The sequence below is a fragment of the Sylvia atricapilla genome, chromosome Z, assembly GCF_009819655.1.
Source record: "Sylvia atricapilla isolate bSylAtr1 chromosome Z, bSylAtr1.pri, whole genome shotgun sequence".
In the NCBI taxonomy this organism is placed as follows: domain Eukaryota; kingdom Metazoa; phylum Chordata; class Aves; order Passeriformes; family Sylviidae; genus Sylvia; species Sylvia atricapilla.
In genome coordinates this window covers 82,179,837-82,202,666 of record NC_089174.1, presented here as the reverse complement: position 1 = coordinate 82,202,666, position 22,830 = coordinate 82,179,837, and the positions used below count along the sequence as shown (strand labels likewise).

Sequence of the window (22,830 nt, the reverse complement as noted above, 5' to 3'; positions counted from 1 at the left end):
GAAGTCCACTCCAACAAAGCGCTTTGTTCCTCCAGTAGGTTGTGACAGGAAAGTGTGGAGGGAAGGTGCCATTTAAAACAAACACACGCTATTTTTGTAGTATGGAATAATACTGGTAATACTGGTAACCTCCTTAATGCTCACAGCACAGAGGACTAAGAAATTACTCAATGTGTTTTGTTGTGGTTTTTTTTGTAGGAGCCCTTGTTTAGGTTGTGATTTAAGATGAAATCTGGGTGATGTACATGGTTCCCAGCTGTACTGTCTGCAGTCTATAAATGAAGCCAAATACTCTGTCAGATTTTCTCTAGCACATATGTGCAAACACAGTCCTCAGGCATCAGTGAGCGAGTTGTCATTAAGTCAGCATGTATTGCTGTTTTCACACTGCACTAAAGATACCACACAATGTGCTCCTAGCCTCCAGAGACAGACAGTCAGAAGTTACAGTTCAAGAAATGCCAAATTTATGTTACTTACTAACATTCACATTTTCTCATTCTTATTAAAGCTGACCTACCTGCACAGCTGATGAATGACCAATCAAATCACCAACCAGCTCCAAGAAATACACAGGTGTACTCTCATGCATCTTCTTAGCAGCTTGGTTTGCCTGCTTGTTTGCCCTTCCAAATCCCCACATGTTGAAAAACCCTGAGAGGGGAAAAAAAGATCTTATTTTGGCAAAAATCACAAATATAATTTGTTTCTTCTAGCTAAAGAGAAAACTACAAAAGCCACATAAAATCTAAAAGCAGGACACTCTGTACGGCAAAAAGACTGAAGCATTGTACTGTGCAGCCCTTTGGGAATGCAGTTATTATGCAGTTAATATGCAGTTTATTCTCAATCCTTCCCTCAGCCCTATCACATAAAACAAGAATTGTGCTAAACCATGGTCCTGGTGCAAGAGAGATAACTGGTGAGATGAACAACTTCTCAGGGGATGCCTAGAATAAAAAACAGTGCAAATCAACAGCATTATCTCCCTAAGGTTTTTTCCAAAAGTATTGATTCATAGAAGTTATGAATTTCTAACATGAAACCAAATACCACTTGTCACTGTGTAGATCAGCCTGTCACCAGTAATGCTAAAGACAGAATATTCCTGAAAAAGTGTTTCTAAATCAACTCAGGCAGCAAAAAAATTTTTTCCAAAGTTACCAACAAGAGATAAGCAGCCTCTAACAGAACAAAAGATACATTAAGAAAAATATTCGCACCTTGAATAAAAAAATTCCTACAGAAGAGCAACAGTCTGTTGCTGTTCCCAGCCCTTGATACTAATTAGATTGTCCAGAGCACCTGCTGAAGACCACAACTGCCAGTGTGCAGGGGAGCTTGGTCAAAGAGTAGCAAGTACTACAAAGGAACTGTCATCACTCAAACATAAGCAGGAAATACACGGGAGATGGAAGACAGGTCAGGCCACTTGAAATTAATAGAGAGACTGTCAGAGTAAGTAAAAATGAGACAAGGCAAGACCCATCTGGAATTAAAATTGGCCAAGGATGTCAAAAAACAACAAGGGCTTCTTCAAATACATCAAGAACAAAAGGAAAACTAGGAAAAAGGAAAAAGGGTAATGTGGGCCTTTTACTAAATGGAGGGAGGGACCCTGGCAGACCAGAATGCAGAGAAGTCAGGTACTGTACTTTGCTTCAGTCTTCAGTGACAAGACCAGCCCTCAGTATTCTATCATCCAAGAGTCCAGGCTAAAGGAATGTTGGAAGGAAGACTTTCCCTTGATCAGGGAGGATTAGGTTAGAAGCCATCTAGGCAAACCTGACATTCACAAGTGTGTGGGCCCTGAGTGGATGCATCCACAAGTGCTCAGAGAGCTGGTGGACACTGCTGCAAGGCCACTGATGATCATCTTTAAAAGGTCATGGAGATTAGGAGAGGTGCTGAAGATTGAAAACAACCAAATGTCACCCTGGTGTTCAAAAGGGGCAAGAAGGAGGACCCAGGAAACTACCAGCCAGTCAGTCTCACCTCAATCCCTGAGAAAATGACAGAGCACCTCATTCTGGAGACCATCTCTATTCACATGGATGACATTATGATGATCAGGAATAGGCAGCATAGGTTTAATAAAGGTAATTCATGTCTGAACCTCATTGCCTTCTACAATGAAACAACTACTTTAATGGATGAAAGGAAAGTAGTGCATATTGTCTCCTTGACTTCAGCAGGGATTTCAACATGGTCAAAACATCCTCATTGACAAACTCAGGGATGTGGGCTAGATCAGTTGACAGTAAGGTGGATTGAGAACTGGCTGAACAACAGATCCCAGAGGATCATAAATAGTGGCACAGGGTCTCTTTGGAGGCCTGTCACTGGCTGTGTTCCCCAAGGTTCAGTACTGGGCCCAGAACTGACATCCACAAGGTGGAATGTGCTCAGCAAATTCCCTAAGGACACAGAGCTGGGAGGAATGGCCAACACCCCGAGTGCCATGCAGCCCTTGAGAAGCACCTCGGCAGGTTGCAGAGAAGAACCATCTGTAATTCAGCAAAGGCAAGTGCAGGGTCCTGCTCCTGGAGAAGAACAACCCCAGGGACCAGCACAGCCTTGGGCTGACCTGCTGGGGGGCAGCTCTGAGGAGAAAGACCTGGGGGTCCTGGTGGACAACAAGCTGTCCATGAGCCAGCAGTGTGTCCTGGTGGCCAAGAAGGCCAATGGGATCCTGGGGACATTAGGAAGAGGCTTGGCAGCAGGTCATGGAAGGTGATCCTGTCCCTGTACTCAGCCTTAGTGAGGTCTCCCTAAGAGTGCTGTGTCCAGTTCTGGGCTCCTCAGGACAAGCAAGCAGGTCAACCAGAAGGCTGCAAAAATGATGAGAGGATTGGAGCACCTGGATAGGCTGAGGAAACTGGGCCTGATCAGCCTTGAGAAGGGACTACATCAATGTCTATCAGTATCTGAAGGGAGGGTATCAAGAGAGTGGATCAGGCTCTTCTCAGAGGTGCTGAGTAGTAGGACAAGAGGCAACGGGCAGACACTGATGCACAAGAAGTTCCACCTGAATAAGAGAAAACACTTTAGTGTATGGGTGACTGAGCACCAGAACATGCTGCCCAGAGGCTGTGCAGTCTCCCTCACTGTGAATACTCTTGAACCACCTGTGCCATGTGATCCAGGATGACCCTGTTTGCGCAGGGAAGCTGGACAACATGACCCACTGTAGTACCTTCCAACCTTATCTTTCCGTGATTCTGTGAATGTCTGTACTTGCAGAAAATGCTTCCTGAAACACTGTCAACTAGCTCTGAGGACTGCAGTGCCCAGAGGCAGTATGTGAGTTTGGATACAGCTTCAAACTAAGCCTCAATATCATTCCAAGTTCAAAGAGGAGGTGTGGAAAACACTTTTCTTTTGTGCCAGCTGCTTATCTGCAAGCTTTGTCACAAGGTCCTGCAACTATTTACTCTGGTATGGTATAGAATTCAGTACTGTTTGGTACAAGGAGGAAAGGATCACAGTTTGTCAGGTCATTTTTTTTTAAACGGTTCATACAATTGTAAATTCTAAGTGTAAGCTTTATAGCACAGAATTGCTTCAGCTGGACCTTCAGATCCCATGTCAGATCTTGGAGGATTTGTACACCCACAGTCTCTTCAGTTTCCCTCCCGCAACTGTAATCAATCGGATAAACACAAGGTATTTCTCTCTTTACAAAGCCTGAAAACCTCTCTATTCCTGTATGGTGACTACTGGGATTTTAAATGTTCCTTTCACTCCCCACTATGAGCAAACCTGTCGGAACTGGCTCAGCTGGCAGCTGCTGCTTCTCTCTGAGCTCCCAAATGCGCACACTGCCATCTTCTGAACAGGAGATCAGCTGCCTGTAAAAACAGTTGGTAAGCAACACCAGCATGGATACTCACCTGTGTAAATCACCTTATGATGCTTCTATGAAAGAGACAGTGCCTCAGGTTCCACACAAATTTACTAGAACTCTTAAGTGTAGCAGATGTTCCACAGAAAACAAAATTCATTAGTAGCAAAACAACTACAACAGACTTGTAGAATAAGTGGAAAAAACCAAACTATTTCAACCCCTTATTAAAACCATACCACTATGTAAACCAAAATATAATCAGTCTAGACTCTGCAAACACAGTTTCACTAATTGGTTTCTGTAAGTTTACTTTCATTAAGTAAAACTCTGTTTTTTTCTGACGGAAGAATAATTAAAGGAAAGCTACTCTGTTTCCTGACACATTTAGAACATCTTAGAACATATGCATTTACAAGACCAAGGCCTCAGTTTTTATCTACTGGCAGACTTTGCCCCCTTGAACAAGAACATAATGAGATCTAACACTACTATCAGCATATACATGTGTATGCAGCAACTTATCCAAGTTGGCTGTAAATACAAGTTCCAGCTAAAAATTCTGCACTAACAAACAAAAACTACTTTAAAACTTTAAAAAAAGGTGGTTGGTTTTGTTTTTTTTTTTTTTTTGTTAAAATGTTTCAAGAGTTACAAAACATTTAGTGAAAAATACATTATGAATATGCTACATGCCTTTGTTTTCTAGAAGTAAAATGCCATTAAGCTGTATTTTCACAATACAGACAAAAGTGCCTCATCAAATCTGATTTTGAAAAGAGCTGAGATATTTTCAGCCTGTGTACCACTGCAGTATTCCTATACTGGAATATAGGTTTTCCCACTGAATTACAAAGACAAATTTTCCAAAATCAGATCAACAAGCTCTACCTAATAAAAGCAGCTCAAACTTCAAAATCTTCAAAAAAGAAGATCAAGTCCCTGCCCTAGAAATCCAACATAGCTTTGCAGTTTGTCTCGAGTCAGTCTTCCAGGTTTTGTTTTTCTTTATTGCATTAACAATATGTTATTGCTGTGTTTTGTACCTGTTTGGAAGCTTCTCAATGTGCAGCACAGAGGAGTCATGAGCAGTTCTCTGGCAGGCAATCACACGCTTCATTTGAAGATTATATACGTATATGCCTTTCCCAACAGCAGCAAACACACACTGGAAAGAAAATTCAATAGAACAACTTACAGAAACAGATACTGAAGGATCACCTTGCATATAATGGATTTCCAGTAATACTATGACCCAGCTTGTTTCTGTCCTCATGTTACTGCTTTATCCCAAACATATGAAATTAGCAAGTTATAAAAAGAGATGGATTTTTTGAAGTAAATGTGGGATATGATCCTATACTCTAGCAGTAATTAATTTAATGTCCATATTTTTATCCTGTACCTCACAGTCTAAGCAGAAACTGATACCAACAAATCAACACACTTCTGTAATTAAATGCTTACGTTTTTACAGTAAAATAATGTCCCATGTTTTGAAAAACTCTACTTTTATTAAGAAAGTCTGAGAATACAGGAAACCATTCAGCATTTTTTACTTTTTTTGAAATTAACTCAAGATAGAGATGGATAAAGAGGCCTTGCTCAAGCATTTGGGCTCTACTGAATACAGAAAAGAAACTATCTCATAGTAAAGTATTACACAATACTGCATTTTGTGTTCAATGTTCTTCTTCAGAAGAATGCAGGCATTCCATCTCATAACCATCATGACCCTAAGACACCAGAAACAATTCACTGATCTTTGGACCTGGACCACTTCATGGCTTGTGATGAGCTTAAAGAGGACAAATGTATAATCCTGTGTAGGTACACATGATTAATATTCAGCACCAGACGAGTGCAAAATGTTTCCATTCAGTAGATATTTGCAGTGTTGCATATATCTTGTTTAGATGATCATATGCTGGAACATTTCCCTGAGCAGCCTGCTTCCATTTACAACCCAAATATTAACACTTATATACAATTCACAATACATGCCTGTCAACATTTTGTACAACTTGTAACCCAGGATCTTTGACTATAATTTCCGATATATATTCAACAATGTTATGACATTGTTCAAAACTCCTTGTCCAGGTTTTTATTTTTTTTTTCCTTACGTGTATCTGTTGTGGGAGCTCTGAAACTAAACAGATTACTGATAGCACCATTACCAAATCAAGACAAAAAAACCAAACCACTGAGCCCATTATCCTAGTTTTGCATTAGGTTTAAATTCAATGGCCTTCCACATAACTCTTACACCTTGAGCCATACAGTCTTAAAGCTTTGCAAAAGATGCTCTACATGGAGCACTCTTCTTTTCTCACAAGCCCTGGCAAAATCTTGGTCATCTCAAAATCCAAGAAAATAAAACATATGAAGCATAAATGGTACGCCTCTATTAACAGGCAAGCTAAACACACACATACCAGGACAGTGGGTGGACTCCTTAGCACTGTAACCTAGTTTTGAAAACCTTTACCGTCCTGTTTGTTTCTGAGTCATGTTTTGCCTACAAGCTCAGTGTCAAATTAGATAAGTGTATCTTCTCCAACTACCTAACTACCAAGTTGGGAAAACAGAGAAAACATGTATTTACACTAGTTTGGTTTTTTTGGGTTTTTTAACATGAAGAACAGTGTTCTGCTTTGATGTAGCAGATAACACCACATAATACAAACACATTTCTGCACCACCTTTTAAGTAGGAGCTTTACAATACAGACAGCTTTATCTTAAAAACATCTTCTATTTTGGTATGTAACACTAGAATCACCTTTTCTTCCCATCATTCAAAACTCTCACAATGAAAATAAAACCACAGCAATATATTTAGTTCAATTCCATGAACGGAAAAAAGCCTTTAGCACCCCCAGATTCCACATGGAATATTTTGCCAAATTCTGATGTTCCCCAAATTCTTTTCTACTCCCTTAAAACACATCATATGCAGCTTTCAAGCATGGAATTAAAAGTGTTTTGAAGCCAAATTACAGAACTTATCCTAAACAAAATTCACTTCTGGCCCATTGTAGAAATAAGCACTAACAACAAAACCACTAGAAATCCCATCTTTAAAGATTTAGCTCCCCACATCCCACAATATTTCCCTCTCCAGGCTTTTAGAAAAGCTCTATTCAAAAAAAAAAGGCAAATGCATCAGGCAACTAAAATATAGAAATTACTCTATATTCAGGCTTTTCCACAGCTTTTATTTTGTTACAGCTTATATATCTAAAGCCATTTCCAAGAATCTCTTCCTTAATCATTCCCAATAACTGATCTACATGCCCCAAACTAAATCCCACTGTACCCCAACAATGAAAGATCTTTTATTTTACCACTAACATTTGGTAACATTTCTCAGAATTAAATATCATCCTGAGTATTTTTAGTGTTTGCTGTACAGTAACTGAGTTCTAACTGAGTATTCTGACCAAGAACTTATCTCTAAAGCATGACTGTAGAAGACAGGATCTTGGCAACATATCTGAGTATACAATTCTGCATAGTCATCTGAACAGAAAGAGCAATGCTGATTTACTATTAAGCATAGACATATGCCTGCTCTTAAATAGTACCCCATAGTATTCTCATAGTAACCTCAGCTACAACTGCTCAAACAAGTGCATTATTGGGCAAACTGTATTTCTAGAAGCTGGAATACAAAAGGTGCATGCCATCAAAACACACACCCGTGTTTATTTTATTCTAGTGGTATTGTAAACAAGTAAGAAATCTTTGTTGGTGAAAAAGAATGCTGTTGTAACAGTCCATTATGTTGTTTCCATACCATCAACAGATTAAACCCTTCATACAGGTCAACAGCCAAGATTTTATATAAGAACTGTTGACCATATAAAAATAGCTGTGCACATCTAAAAGAAGCCTCTCATATTAACACAAAGAAACTGAAAATAGACACCACTTTGTCTTCTGTGGTAAGATCAGCCTCACTCAAAGTGATTTACTCTGAAGCTTTTTACCTCCTCATCAGATGTCAAGTGTTGTACTGAAGTTTCATGTGGGCTTTGGGATAACTTTATTTCTGGCTGTACATCTGGATGGACAGAGGAGTCCCAGAAGTTGCACTCAGATGCCTGCTTTGTCCAGTCAAGTGCATCCCAAACTATTAACTCACCTATGTGAGAACCTGTCACAAAAGTCAAATCTGAAGGGGAAAAAAACATACAGAGAAATCACATGATATTAAAAAATAAATTCCACACAAAGTTACAACCCTAGAAAGGGAAGACAGCCCATTTATGTGTAAAGCTATGTAGAATATATGGTACATAACTGACTGGGCAAAAAACCTCCCTCTTTGTTTAAATACTCATCTAATTACCTACAATAGCTCAGAGGAGCTCTCTTGAAAATTTGAACTAGGAAGAACATTTATTGGCCATAGTCCACAATACAGAGTTGCAAAGACAAGGAACACCACCAGAAGTGTGTACAAAGATTTGAACTCCATTTCTACATAGAAAGCCCTTCTATTCCTTGGAGAAGCAGGTATATAGACATCCACCAGACACAACAAAGTATGTCTTTGCCATAAACAGGAATAATAACCACAAATTAAATGAATGAGTTCACGGCAATACTGAAGTAGCTGCTCATTAATTTGTTTATCACACATGGAAAGGAACTTCTAAAGCAGTATTTAATGCAGGTAGCATCTTGTCTTTTTAAGCCATACACTGGTTGCCTTTCATTATCAAAAAGGAGAAAATAATGGCAACAGTTAAGCTCAGAGACATGTACCACAGGTTCCAAGAGGTTTTTTCCCAGCCTCTGTAACACAGCACCTTTGTGCCAACCAGGCAGACAGAGATACACCCAAGAAAAAATACTCTCTATTCCACCAGTAATACCTTTTCCTGGTCTGTGGGGGTGCTTCATAGGAAAAAAAAAAGGGGAAAAAAGAGTAGAAGGGGCTAATACTTGCAGCAGAATAGACAAAATTTCAGGTATTAGTTCAGTATTACCCTAACAAGCAGCATAGATCATATCAGCTTCCAGACCCCCTCTATAATGAATCTATATGCAGGCTCACATCTGCACACTCACAACCTTCAGTTACCTTAGGACTACAACTGCAAGGGACATGGCATTGCATATCCCACTCTAAGAATAAAAAAGGAACAAGACAAAAAAAGTAGCATTTTTAACATTCCCAGCAGAAATACCAAGAGTTCCATTTCAATCAATGACATTGACTTTTCTACATTACAACTTGCCTGGTTTCATTTTACTGTTAATCCATAAACAAAGGAAATATATTTTGTCATATCACTACCTTTGCAGCTACACAAAAAGCTATACCTCCACTAGTTAGTAAGTTTCACTCCAGTTAAAACTTTGGTTCAAATAAAAACTCCACAGGTGAAATATCCCACTAGTACCTAACAAAACCAGAAACATTATAAAATGACTCTTACCATTGACACTGACTAATGATGAAATGTTATCCTGATGGTCAACAAGGCGCTTTACTTCAAGGATATTCCAACCTTCAGAACCACTGTTAGAAACACTCAACCTAAAAATTACTTCGAAGATAGAAAAATTGTCTAAATAAGCTTTTCCATTTGGAATAAGATGGAGCTATGCTAAAATACAACAACATTTTCAGAGTCACAAACTAAACGTTGTAAGTGAGACCATATAAAAGTCTCTTATGATCACTCATAACATCAAAAAACAGGAAGCAGTTATTTCAGTGTTACCACTAAGGCCTCTTAACCACAGCAAATACAGAATAAAACACTTCAGCCTAGTAACTCTGAGAACTGGTCAACCAGAAGTGAAAAGTATCAGACACCTTTATGGATAAGTTTCTAAAAGTGAAACATGTTTCTTGAGGACTCATCTATCTGAAACACTAATATTCAAAAACAATGCAAGATCGTCTAGTAAGGCAATCAATATTATCAGAAATTAAGATTTTATTTCAATCAATCTTGAAATTTCTTTGCTATCTCAAGGGTACTAAAAAATCTACCCATTATAGCTTTGGATAGTAAGAGATCATTAATATCTCATACTTCAGATCCTGGGACAAGGAGGCTCTAGAAAATCAGAGTACCTGACAGCTCAGGTAAGCCATTCCAGACCTTCTCCAGAAGAAAGGATGTAAATAGCCACAATCAGATCTGGACAGGTGGCACTAACACTGAGGGAGCTGACAGACGAGCTCATCAAGCCAAACTCTGTCATTTATCACCAGTCCTCATAAACCAGGGAGGTCCCAGTCAAAGAGAGGTTGGCCAATGTGATGCCAACCTACACAACTGGCTGTAGGAAGGACTGAGGGAACTACATGCCTGTCAGCCTGTAGAGTCTGAAGCACAAGTCTTTTGAGAAGAGAGCTTGGGTTGTTTAGCATGGAGTAAAAGGAGACTTTGTCTCTTCCTACAACTACCTGAGAGAAGGTTGTGGCAAAGTGGGCACTGGTCTCTTCTCACAGGCCACAAGTCACAGGAGAAAAGTGGCCTCAAGCTGTTCAAGAGGAGTTTCTGGTTGGACATCACGAAGAATTTCTTCACTGAAAGGGTAGTTAGGCATTGGAATGAGTTGCTCAGGGATGTGGAGAAGTCAGCATCCCTGAAGGTGTCCAAGAAATGACTGGACATAGTATTTCTGTGGTCTAGTTGCACAGTGGTGATGGGTCAAAGCTTAGACTCAATGATCTCAGAGGTCTTTTCCAATCTCAGAGATTCTACGATTCTAAATATATAAAAGTTTTGTTTTGCATGTCATCCGTATCTCTAAAAAATTCTTGAGTAAGATTAATATTGTCTCCTCTTTGTCAATGGTAAAACAAAAAATTTTGCTAACCACACCCTAACACCATTTACTTTTCCTGTACAATTCCAGCAGAATTTTTTGCTTTTCACACATATCTCTGATAAGCAGCTGTTATGGAGGAGCATGAACACTGGAAAATGTAAGATACTCACTTAGCTCTTTGCCAACTGCTGCTGCAATGCAATTTTTGGGCAATTCAACCAAAGCACTGATGCCTTTAAAAAAAAAAAAAAAAGGGAGGGAATAAGGGAGAAAAGGATATTAATTGAACACAAGAAAACAAAACAAACTGATAATTCCTTATTAATAACGTCCTTAACAATCTTCTTTCTACATATGACAACAGAAGTATATTGCCTGAAGAGAAAGTTAAATGGCATCAGAAATTAACAGACGATCTCAAATGGAGATAAGGTCAGGAGTTTTGGTCCTGAATCAAGCAGAATTTTGAACATCAAACCTGTGGTGAAGCTGAAAGTAAACTACCTTTTTATTTTAAATACAATTAAGATATTTATGTCCTAATGCTGGACAGCATTACAAACATTATGACAATTATTGTACCTCTAAATACAGGCAGTACCAAAACTATTAGACACTGATACTACCTCAAGTATGCACAATTCTAAAATAATGTGCAGAGCAAGATGAAGAAGAATAAAGCATATTCTTTAGACATTTCACCTGTTTTCAATGCCCCATCTGTGCCAAGGAACCATTAGAGGAACATACCCTAAAGAATAAGCAATCTTTTTACCCACAAAGGAAGTCAGAGATTAGGACAGAAGAGAGGGCACATGCAACACATTCCATTGTCCCCTAAGTGTCAACAGCACTTCATGCTAAGCACCACAGTCCAACTGGTACATAGCATGGTATTTCATACTGAACCAAAAAAAGTATTAATATTCTCAAGGATTCAGAAGGCTTTGCCTACCACTACTCTATTCTATGACAAAAATAAGGGAAATATTGGTTCCACCTTTGAATGTGATTCACAACTTTGTAAACATCCTGGCAAAGATGCTTGGTAAAGTACAGCAATAGCATGCAACAATTTTCTTCATGTGGACAGATAATATATAAGTTTATTAATAGAAAAGCATGACTGACATTGATTTCTGATTAAGTTTATTATATTCCTATCAAAAAAATGCATTTTCTACATCAGAAGTACTGATTCTTAACAATAAAATGTAATCTTTACTGCTCCACTATTACAAAGCTTCACTTAGAAATATATTAAAACTCCCAGTCAGTCACACAAAAAGCCAGTCAAAGGATCTGGTACATGTTACAGCAAATACATAAATCAGCATCTGAGCTCTAGCCCTCTAGTCCAAGATAATGTACAGTTACTGAGATATTCTAAAATTCACACAGCACAGAACATTAAAAGTGGTCTTAGTTCAGAAACTATTAAATCTGACATTTAAAAAAATAACGGGTGGCTGTAATACATAATGTTATCATTAGAACTAAAATGAATTTGCCAAGTTGGTTTTGCATCATTATAAGATCCATTTTACTTGCACTTTAACAGCTGTAATGAGTCATTTCCATTTTTACCTGCATCAGTAAGATGACTGGTCTTACACAAGAGATCCAATTTTTGGTTCCAAACACATAGATCACTCCCTCCAGACAACCATACATTCAGTCTTTGAAGAACTGTCAAACACTGCAGAACAAAAATCAAATATATGTCTCCTGCAAAAGTTCTTCAGGGAATTTCTCACTGAAATGATCATGAGCTTTAGTTAGATAAATCTGTAAGTACCATGAAATACAGTATGAAGGTCTCTGAGAAATATCTATTTAACTACACACTAATATGCTGAATTTTTCATCAACAGCGCAAAAACCTTAAGTGTTGTAGGTCGCCTTTTACAATACAGTAATAAAGCCAAGTGACAGCATTACCTTTGTTCTACATCCTTCCAAAAAGAAAACTGAGGTATTAAGAGCTACAAAAACAAATTAAGTATTGTGCCCACTTCTCAGCCATCCATTATGTGCCTACTCTTAAATAAAGTGACGCTGCTCACTCTAACACACCTGCACACATGACCCATGAGTCAGACACAACAGCTTAATGTATAAAACAAAACAGACGTTCATAGGAATTTCTCAGTACCTTCACAGTGGAATGGAAACATGACACTTTCTGAACCTGCCTGCCATTAGCGCAGTCCCAAACCTGTCTTTATTCATTAAGGAAACTGAAGGTTCCTATGTATCAGAAATGTATATGCTGTGTTGGCAACTAAATGACAGAGTAGGAAAGAGGTGCAGAGACTTAAGTGTGCTAAACTCTTGCAGTCTTTTCAATATTTGGCCTAATGATATACTCATAAAGGTCTGGTATGGATTCATTTTTTTAGCAAGGACTGCATCTACATGTGAACAATAACCAGTGAAACCCACCCATGTGTAATCCAATTACACCTAGTGGGTATTGGTAGCCAGTAAGTTTTCACATGGGCTGCAGCCTGTGTCAGTGCTCTCTTTTAAAGTATAAACCACGAAAAGCCCATAGAATTTTAAATTTTCTCCAGATCAAAGGATACAATAACTGTTCTATCAGCTGATGCTGTTATAATCAAATCAGTTTTTTCTTCAGTAACATCTGATGAAGAGAATGGTGCTATAGCTGTAATTTTGTGTGTGTGCCCATGAAGTTCATACAGTTTTTCTCCAGTCTGAAAAACAAAAACATGGAAAGGTAAGTTTAAAACAGGAAAATGCCTACTGTAGCACAAAATATAGGTATTAAATGGCCTTTTAAACCAAGAATCTATATGAGTCTAAAATCTACCATCCTGAAGTAATTTAAGGATTTGCTACTTACTACCTTCAGTGCTGTTCAAGATCTTAAATTAAGTAACATACTACGAGTTAAATTTGAAGAAGTAGTACATAACACAAATTACTCTCTGAGTAAAAAAACCCTAAAAGCCCTTAAGAACAAAATTCTGTATTAAACTCATTTAAATTTAAGGCAAATATTGGCTATTCACCCCTCTTAATAAACACTACAGCAATTCAGATTTGTAGACAAACCCTTACTTGAAATTGCATTTTTTTTTTAATTTTAACCATTGGGAAAATGGTTAAAACCTATATTTATGGCCAACCTCCTGCCAGATTTATTTAGTATGCACATTATCTATAGATTCAAGCTGGTGCTTTAGACGACTACAACTACTTCCACTTACATTTTAGTTAAATGGCAAAACCCTACAAACAAACATGCAGAAGCAAACTGGCATTTTAAACATGCAGCTAAAATATGGGGTAATTTTAACTGCAAACTTCTTGACAGATGTGGAATAATGTTTTAAATTAAAAGTACAAAGATTTGATTTAAAAAACACAATAGAAGTCCTACAGAAGTAGAAAATGGAACTCAGCTCATAAAGCTGGATATCCAAATGAGTTTTATGCTCACAAACTTCACAGAACACTGGACATATATATTCACACACATGGGCTTTAATATTCAAATCCCTTTACTTTATAATTATAAAATTATAAAAGAGCTTCAAAACCAGTAAAGCACTAATGGAAACAGCTCAAAAGAAAAGTTTCAAGTCTCTCCTTCTGCATTTTAAAATCACAACATCATAAATGCCACTTAAGTTTTTCAGAAGATTTTAAAGAGAATTCAAAGTGTGTGATTTTTTCTTCCTCAATTGAATGTTTGATACACTACAGACCATACAGTAAGTATCTCCTTCAAACTTCTTTTAAAACAATGTAACTCATTTACTGGACTTCTTTAACCTAGGTCTAATGCTCATGGGTTCTTTACAGCTCTGTCAATGATACAGAGTAGAAGAGCAAAAGAGCAGGTGTCACACTTGTCGAGCAATATTTGTACAAAACTAATGTCTTAGTAAGGTTTTCAAAAGTTGTAGGATTTTTATCACAGCAAGCAATTAAGAGCCTGTTCTTGCACGGCATGAAATGTTTAATTTCTATTGATTTTGGTATCTTTCTAATATAATTTTGTGATAGCTCTCCATTAATCACTGAAGAGGTGTTACTAATAGAGCAACTGAAAAGCATTTAAATCTTAAATGTATATAAAAATCTTGGCAGGTTTGGGATCTTGCTACATATTTTTTGAGTTACTAGTGACCATTCCAGCATTTACAGCAAACACAGAACACACTTTCAAAGAGCAACTAAAGCCACTTCATACATACTTCTGAAAGTGTGACTTCATACACACTTCTGCTTTTAACACCATTATTTCTCTAAAATCACTATGTCCCAACACACTCTAGCTTTCAAAACTTACCCTTCCCTTCCCTTGGGTTCACCCAACTTCTGCTTTCCTAGCTCTCCTTTGTAAACTAAGACTTAACAGTCTCCTTCCACTTTCACATTTTCAAACAGTAGCTCTGCCGCGCTTCTTATTTTTTCTGGTTTTTTGCTCCCAGACATTTCTACCTCTTCTCTACAACTTCCACCCTCTCCAGAGCACACAAGCCACCCTTAAAAAAGACACCTAACCTGAGCATTCCACAGAAATATGATTCCATCATCTCCTGCAGATGCAAACCTGGAAAAAAATCCAAACACAAAAAACTATAATAAACTGAAAACTTCATTATAGCATAATGTAATGGAAAAGCAGTAAATATTCATGGAATGAAAAATGCTTACAAGATATACCAGATTCTGTCTTGAAAGAATAAGCATGTTTTTGTAAATCCTAACTACAGTTTCTAAACTGAAGTACTGTCAGATTATACCCTTTTCTGACCCAGAGATGGGGCAACTGAGAGGCATTTTAAAAGCTTTTATTCCATTTCCTCACATGAAGGATGAGACAGTACAGATGTTACAGTTCACACAATCAGAAGCCAAAATATTTCCTAATTACAATATATTATCAGCATTTCTTGGCCTATCAGCTTTTGCCACACAATGCTGTCAATGCCTTAAAGCCAATCATCTAAAACTATCCTTCATGGGTCCTACAACAATGCACCTTTCATAGTTCTATTTCTCCAAAGTATCTAGTCTATTTGCAAGATTTACAGTGATTTATAATAATTTGAAACTTGTTTCCAGTTCCATTTCTCTCTCAGCAACGTCTGTCCTATTCCATGGCATTTCTAAGTCAGCATTTCTTATCTCAAAGTTTGCATATGGATACATATGAGCCTTCTGTCAGGCTTTGAGACTTCTCTACAAATCCATTTCCCACAAACAGTATATTTAAATATGTAATCATCAACATATACTTAATATAAAAACAAGACTTAAGAATTCCAACAGTGTTATAAAAAGAAGGTCCTCATGGGTCACTTCAGTCTTTTCCAGTCATGATCTCACCATCATCCACAACCTTCTCTGTTTCCTGAAGGAGCAAGGAATGGTCAAATGATCAACAAAAAATCTATTCTTAAAATGTGTTATGAACTGTTTAATTTAATGTGCCAAATGCTAGAGTATTACTTGCAATTTTATCTCAGTCCAGTTTTTGGAAGACTTTTACTGAGGCTTAGCCTTCTTTAGTGATCTTCCAACCAATATGAACCTTACTTCATGTTCAAAAGGCGTAAGAGCAAAGAAGAAAAAAAACCAAAAAACCCAACCAGCTTTCTGTTACATTCATAGAGGATTTATTTAGTATCTTCAAAAACCAATCTGAGAAAATTTTCCACTCACTGGTTTTAGCTGAGCCACTGAGAAAACAAGAAAATCCTTCTGTAAAATTCTCACTAAGATGATATTATCTAAAGACCTGAAGCGTGAAACTTGGCTTACAATAGCTGACAAAAACCACACAATGGAATAGCTGCAGAAACTAAATAAAAACATTTCAGAAGCTGAGTAACAATACTCATCTTACTGAAAAGAATCAAGTGAAAAATATTACCATGTGTTTAACAATATAGAAAATACCATACTCTTGATAAATAAAAATTTAGAATTACCATCCAGTAACAACTGAAACAACTCTATTAAACTCCTCAAACTCTGGGAATACTAACCAGCTACACAATTTACTTGTTATCCATATGCTATTTCATAACTTATCTTAAATATTGCCACTAAGGTTTTAGTTTTGCAATGATTATCATTATTTTAGCTTTAGTAACTTACCTACGACAAAATAACAAAGCCCAAAATGGTTAAAGACTTCTTTATATAAGACACCATGTGCAACTTAAGGATACTATGGTCTTCCTACAAAGATGGATTGCACATATTCAGTATATATTTGAGAAAAACATGCTTTGATAGAGGGTTATCGAAGTTATTTTGATAACTTGTCTGGGGAAAAAAAGGACTGAAGAAACCACACAAGATTCTTCCATTTTTATATGAATCTTCTGGTGGACTACTACAGAGAAAAATACATGTTATGATAATGCATGTAACTTTCCTAACAGATACATGTTTATGACATTAAAAATAAAAACTGGCAAGCTAAAAATCCTCTGTGGAGTCTTCTGTGAAATTTAATCTATGTCTATATAGATAAATATTATACTAGAAAATAACATTCTGTGGATATTTGTGAACTGGAGGAGACCACTAGCATGGTCTCTCCCAATAAATGTGCAAGGGGAGGCAGAGAACCTTCCTCCACAAAACATCTGCTGTACACTGCAAGGATACAGAACAAAATCTTGCTCCTCCTAACTTCAGGCAGTGTACTGATGAGTACGTTAGAATTTCCCTTCCATGATCCATAAAGACATAAATTACTACAGCTCTTACAAGAGCTACTTCTTGCCTATTCTTAGTGACCAAACTTTTTCTATTTAATCCTCCACATCAGCCAAGAGTCACTACATTTTATGACTGGATAAAGACTTCACAGCCTTACTTTTAAGACTTTTAAGGTTATTTCTTTAAACTTTTTCTTCTCTTGTAAAATTATGCTAAATTAAAGAACATGCAAGGCTAATTTAGATAAAACTGGAATAGAAACTAGGTTGTAATGTACAATTATCATAATTCATTCTCTCGGTCACACTTCCTAAGTGACAAAGGTAAATACAATTACTTCATCTTCTCAACCAGTTTTCCAGTTTTTAGATGACCCTGTCCTCAGAACATAGATAATTCAGTCTTGAGAAGTCACAGATAGAATTTGTCAGGAAATAAACAGGAAGGTGCACATAGCTGAAACCTGAAGGAGAGAAACAAAGGAACTATCAAGTTTCAAAGAAGTATAGCAAGTTGAACCAGATCAAACTGGAAGAGACATGTAATGCAGAGGGGCTAGGCATATCGTGACTTCTGCTAAGTAGTCATTCTGAATAAAGTAGCTAAAAATTTTAAAACTTGAAAAGTCAAAAAAATTGCATTAACCAAAGCTCAAGTGAATTTAGCACCAAAGCAACAAAAGATCAGAAAGAAAGGAAAAGCAACACTCATTATTATTGCAGATGGCATGTACAATTCCTACAGCACATGTGTAGGAATCTATTACATTCTTTCACAGAGCCAGAAGGTAAAACAACAGCCATCCTCAATTCAGAAACAGAACACATGCATCCTGTCAGAAAGCAGCAGACAGTACTGCATGCTGTGAATATCTATGCATGTACAGAAAGCAACACTCAGACAGGAAAAGACTGAAAAAGAACAGTCGAATCAGTGAGAGGCAGTTCTTACAAACAGATGAATCTGTGCTGATAAAAACATAACATTATCACCATTATTTTCTCATTAAAGTATGACTTACAAGAGAAGCCAAAAGACACAGTAACATAACAAGAAAAATAACATAACCCTTACTCATCCCTTGCCTTAACACCAGGTTTTCCTGCCCTCACCCCCCAAAAGTAAAAAGATAGGATTAAAATGTTACTACATTTTTACAAACATATTTCCAAGGACATTGTGAAACAATTGAAATGGCATTTCATACCTGTAATCATCTATTTGCACTAGAAATCTCACTATGTCTTGATGGCCTTTCAACACAAGGAGCTCCGTGTAAGGGTTCTGTATTTGCTCTTCACCAATTGTTTGTACAGAGGATTTCTAAAATTCATAAAAAAGGAAGTAAATTTATTTTGTAGTAACATAATTATTTTCATCAGGTCTTTGTGACGTCTAACAATCTATATACAGGCCTACGTGGGAATTCTGAAATACCATTGTGCCTTAATAAAAATAACTATAAAATACAATCCCCGTTATTTCATGTAAATAACAGCTTTCTATAGCACGTATTTTAAACCATGATACAGCATTTTCTGTTCAACAGAAACATTTTGTACTGATTTAGTGGCTGATACAGCGAGATGAAAACCCAGCTCAGTTATAAGCTGTCATGTGAACCCAGCCCATGACTCAATCCACCATATATTCAGTTTTTCATTAAATTACACCTCTTACAAGATGGCTGTGAACCTTTCATGTCTTTCATCTGCTGTTCAATTTTAAAATCTTATATAAAGACAACATATTTAAAACAAATAAGAACAAATGCTGTTCTGTCCCATAATATATAAATCACCCACTGGTGCTCTATTCACAAAATACCAAAGCAAACCACTTAAAAAAACAGAGAATGATTAATTATTTTATAGAACAGCATCTGCAATTACCCCTAACTAGACTATTAATTAAAAGAACAATCAATCACTTGGAGAAAGCTGATAACTAGGCAGGGTCAATAAAATACTGCACAGAACTGCATTCGCAAGGTAAAACAGTTCTGCCAATCTCAATCATCATTTTATTTCAAGACAACTTTTTTGTAATTAAGTTCTTAATAAACATTCTGGAACAACTTGTTGTCAGACATTAAAAAAAATAATCTAAACAGCTCAGTAGTTGCTCAGCGACAGCATTGCCTCCCCTTCAGACTCATTTTACACAACAGTCACATCAGACTATTTCCAAGACTGTCCCTCCTTTGAGAACCTCAGCAAAACGTACGCTGTAAAAACAGCAACCACAGAACACTGCACAGCATCCAGCACACATGACAGGTAATACCACATTAAAGACAAACATGTTATCCTCAGAAACTTGAACTTTTTCTTGCAGGATCAATAAATTATTTTCTATTACTTTGATATTGGTACTATGATAATATTCTTCAGAAACTCAGAATGATATAGTTACTAAATATGGATGTAATCAAACCTGTGGTATTTTAAAAATTAAGAGTTCTTAATTTTTAAATTAAGCTCTTGTGATTTTGTCTTGTTTTGTGCTACCTGATGCATTTCATGAAGTAACTGTTCCTCATTTTATGCCATCACATGAGAACAGCAGTTCCCCTTTAAAATACTGAAAGTAGAATCTGCATGGCTATAACAAATAAAAATACTTGAAGTTCATCCACCAAAAGCCAATAAAAACATTCCTTAAAAACAATGAGAGTTCCAAAAATCCTAAGGAAATCTCAGTATATTAGCAATACTGCAGACAGAAAGCATACATTCAGAAAACAACTTTAACACCAGCCTGAAAAACTGAGGATTTGTATCATTTACAATTCTGTAGTCTGATGTCACTTCCTATTCAATACAAGATGGTGCTGTTTCTGTTGAAGATGTCCAATCTGAATTCTAACAATGCCTGTGAATACTGAAAGGTACAGCGCTGATAAGGTGCTTAGAGGTGAGAACAAAATAACATCTTTTTCCCCAGAAATGTCACACAACAAGCTATGCTGTCTTTAGATCTTCATTAATATTTACCCAATTGTTGGGTTACATGAGCATTCTTTCTCTGAAGAAATCTTTTTTTTATACAAATGAAGAAATCTATTTTTTTATACAAACTACTAACTGGACTCTCCTGCAGCAACACCAAGTTTTGGAGATAAAAGCTGGATGCTGATGTTAATGGAACTTATCCCCAAGATGCCTATTTTTACGCACCTATAAGCAACACTACAGAGATCAGAAAAAATAACCACACCCAAGGGTTCATCTCAACCTCAAAACTACCTAAAACCCCCATGACGTGAAGCATCTGAAAAGTGGGATTTTCAAAAGCAATTAATGAAAAACATGGATACGAGAGTACACAGGAATACTGATCTATGGATCACGGAGCATGACAGATTGGCTGCTGTGGATCATGATGCTCCTGCACTAAAGTGCTCCCACTACCAGAGCCACCCTGACCTAAGATGAGCACCAGGGCTGGCCATCAACTGAAGAGATTCAGGAGAGTAAGTCTAAATTATTTCCAAGTCCACAGTAAAAAAAAAAAAAAAAAAAAAAAAAAAAAAAAAAAAAGCTATGGAGAAATTTCCGTTTCACAAACTTAGGACAGCTTTGCCAGAGGCTTCCTCTATTTACCCAGAGCAATGCCATTCTAACACATCTGTCTGAAGTCACAGCACAGGAAACAAACATTGTTAGTCCACAACCCACACACTGCTGTGGGCTTTCTTACTTATTAAGAACTAATGGTGATGAAGATTATTAGATGAAACAATATTACACCATGCAAGGGGGGGAAAAGTCTGGGGACTAACCCTCAGCAATACTTGTTCCTCAGATTTTCCACTGAGACACAAAATTATTACTATTATTTCACAACTCTCTGAGAACAAAACCAGAACAAAAGTCCTGTGGAGTGGATTTTACCAAGGCATAAATGGCAGAATGGAAGAGGCCACACCTTGATTCATGCTTTATTAAATCACAGTATACAAACCAAAACCAGAGTCTGAACTTTGAAGAACCAGAGTCTGGTTCTTTGGAGAACCAGAACGCAGTTTTCTGGAGCATCTTAGAAATTGTATTTCCTATCCTGTATTGTATTTCCTATCCGCCTTCTAAAAACAGCTGCACACAAACCTGCAAATATGACTGCAATCCAGCTGGCATTTTGACTGATGACAAAAGCCAGAGGTATGCCCACACATCATCATTCTAACCTGGTGCAGACCCAAATTAAGTACTGACCTTTGAAGTCAACCATGACATTGGCATAACTTGCTCATGAACAGCAGCTGAAAAATAATAATTTCCTCATCCCTCCCTAGACTTCAAAAGCACTAGGTGTATGGAGTGCAGCAATACCTTTAAATTAACTCTTGTCAAATCCATGCTGAGAACTTCAGCAGACTTTCAGAGACATGAAAATCCAAAAAATCTTTCCCTCTAATTCATTAACACTACTCTTAATCCAAGTAGCAAGCAAGGATGTCAGTGTATACTGCACTCCATAACAAAGCACACTTTGTGGATGAGGAACTAAGAAGAAAGGCTGGAAAGCTACTACAAAAACTACTGTGGCATATAAATAACAACTTACAGCCTATAACTTACATTATCGACGTCAGAGTGCTGAAAGCAGGACATGCAAGACCTGCATGTAAGCTACACACCGTAACTCCCACCGGGCAGGAGCTCAGCTCGCTCCTTCTGCTGTTCTCAGAATCAATTCGGCTGGGAAAGTCTGAGATTCAGCCCAGCCTATGACAAAACACCACCTCGACAACCAGACCTGAGTGTCAGGTCCAGGCCTTTTAAACCTCGGAGGATGGCGATTCCACTACCTCCATGAGCGCTCCATCGCAATCTCTGATCACTCTATCTGCGAAGAAATTATTTCTGGTGCTCAGCCTGGATGTCCCCTGGCGAAGCTTCAGACCGTGTCCTCGTCCTGTCACTCGCTGCCTGGGAGAAGAGACCGACCCCCAGCGAATACACCCTCCTTTCAGGCAGCTGGAGAAAGTGACAAGATCTCTCTCCTGAGCCTCCTTTTCCCCAAGATAAAACCACCCGACTTCCCTCAGCTACTCCACAGAGGACTTGTGATCCAAACGCTGCACGGCCTCCGCTGCCCTTCTCCCGACACGCTCCAGCACCTCCATGTCCTCCTTGGACTGAAGTGCCCAGACCTGTTTCGGCTCTGTGCTTTCCCACCTCCCCTGTTTCTCTCCGAGGACGCCCGTAACCCGTTCCATCACCCCGACTGCCTCGCAGGCCGAGACCCGGCCCGGAGCACGGCCCATCCCGGGGCCCAGACCCACCCAGCGGGAAAAGCCGTGGCCCAGCGCATCCCGACCTCACGGCACCACCCGCCCCAAGCCTAAGGCTCCGCAGGGAGCCGCCTCACCTCCGCCAAGCCCTGCGGCTCCCGGCCGCCGCCGATCAGCCAGCGCAGCATGGGGAGCGGCCCCGGGAGCGCGCCCGGCCCCTCTGCGGCACC

The 22,830-nt window shown here is 38.1% G+C and overlaps 2 protein-coding genes across 2 annotated transcripts in view; one reads left to right on the top strand and one right to left on the bottom strand.

Annotated features, from left to right (window-relative positions):
• Positions 1 to 22,830, top strand: part of CRHBP (corticotropin releasing hormone binding protein) — a 477,084-nt gene that overhangs the window by 173,452 nt on the left and 280,802 nt on the right. The gene's annotated exons all lie outside the window — the stretch shown is intronic.
• The window catches only part of WDR41 (WD repeat domain 41), a 27,325-nt gene extending 4,495 nt beyond the window's left edge, over positions 1 to 22,830 (bottom strand). The window contains exons 1-12 of the mRNA XM_066340011.1: positions 22,738 to 22,830; positions 18,569 to 18,684; positions 15,187 to 15,235; positions 13,236 to 13,367; positions 12,803 to 12,865; positions 12,235 to 12,346; positions 10,818 to 10,880; positions 9,297 to 9,407; positions 7,839 to 8,023; positions 4,891 to 5,012; positions 3,763 to 3,851; positions 521 to 654 (exon numbers count right to left, since the gene is read on the bottom strand). Of these exons, the coding sequence (XP_066196108.1) occupies positions 521 to 654; positions 3,763 to 3,851; positions 4,891 to 5,012; positions 7,839 to 8,023; positions 9,297 to 9,407; positions 10,818 to 10,880; positions 12,235 to 12,346; positions 12,803 to 12,865; positions 13,236 to 13,367; positions 15,187 to 15,235; positions 18,569 to 18,684; positions 22,738 to 22,788 (1,227 nt within the window). The 5' untranslated portion in view covers positions 22,789 to 22,830. The remainder of the gene's footprint in view (positions 1 to 520; positions 655 to 3,762; positions 3,852 to 4,890; positions 5,013 to 7,838; positions 8,024 to 9,296; positions 9,408 to 10,817; positions 10,881 to 12,234; positions 12,347 to 12,802; positions 12,866 to 13,235; positions 13,368 to 15,186; positions 15,236 to 18,568; positions 18,685 to 22,737) is intronic.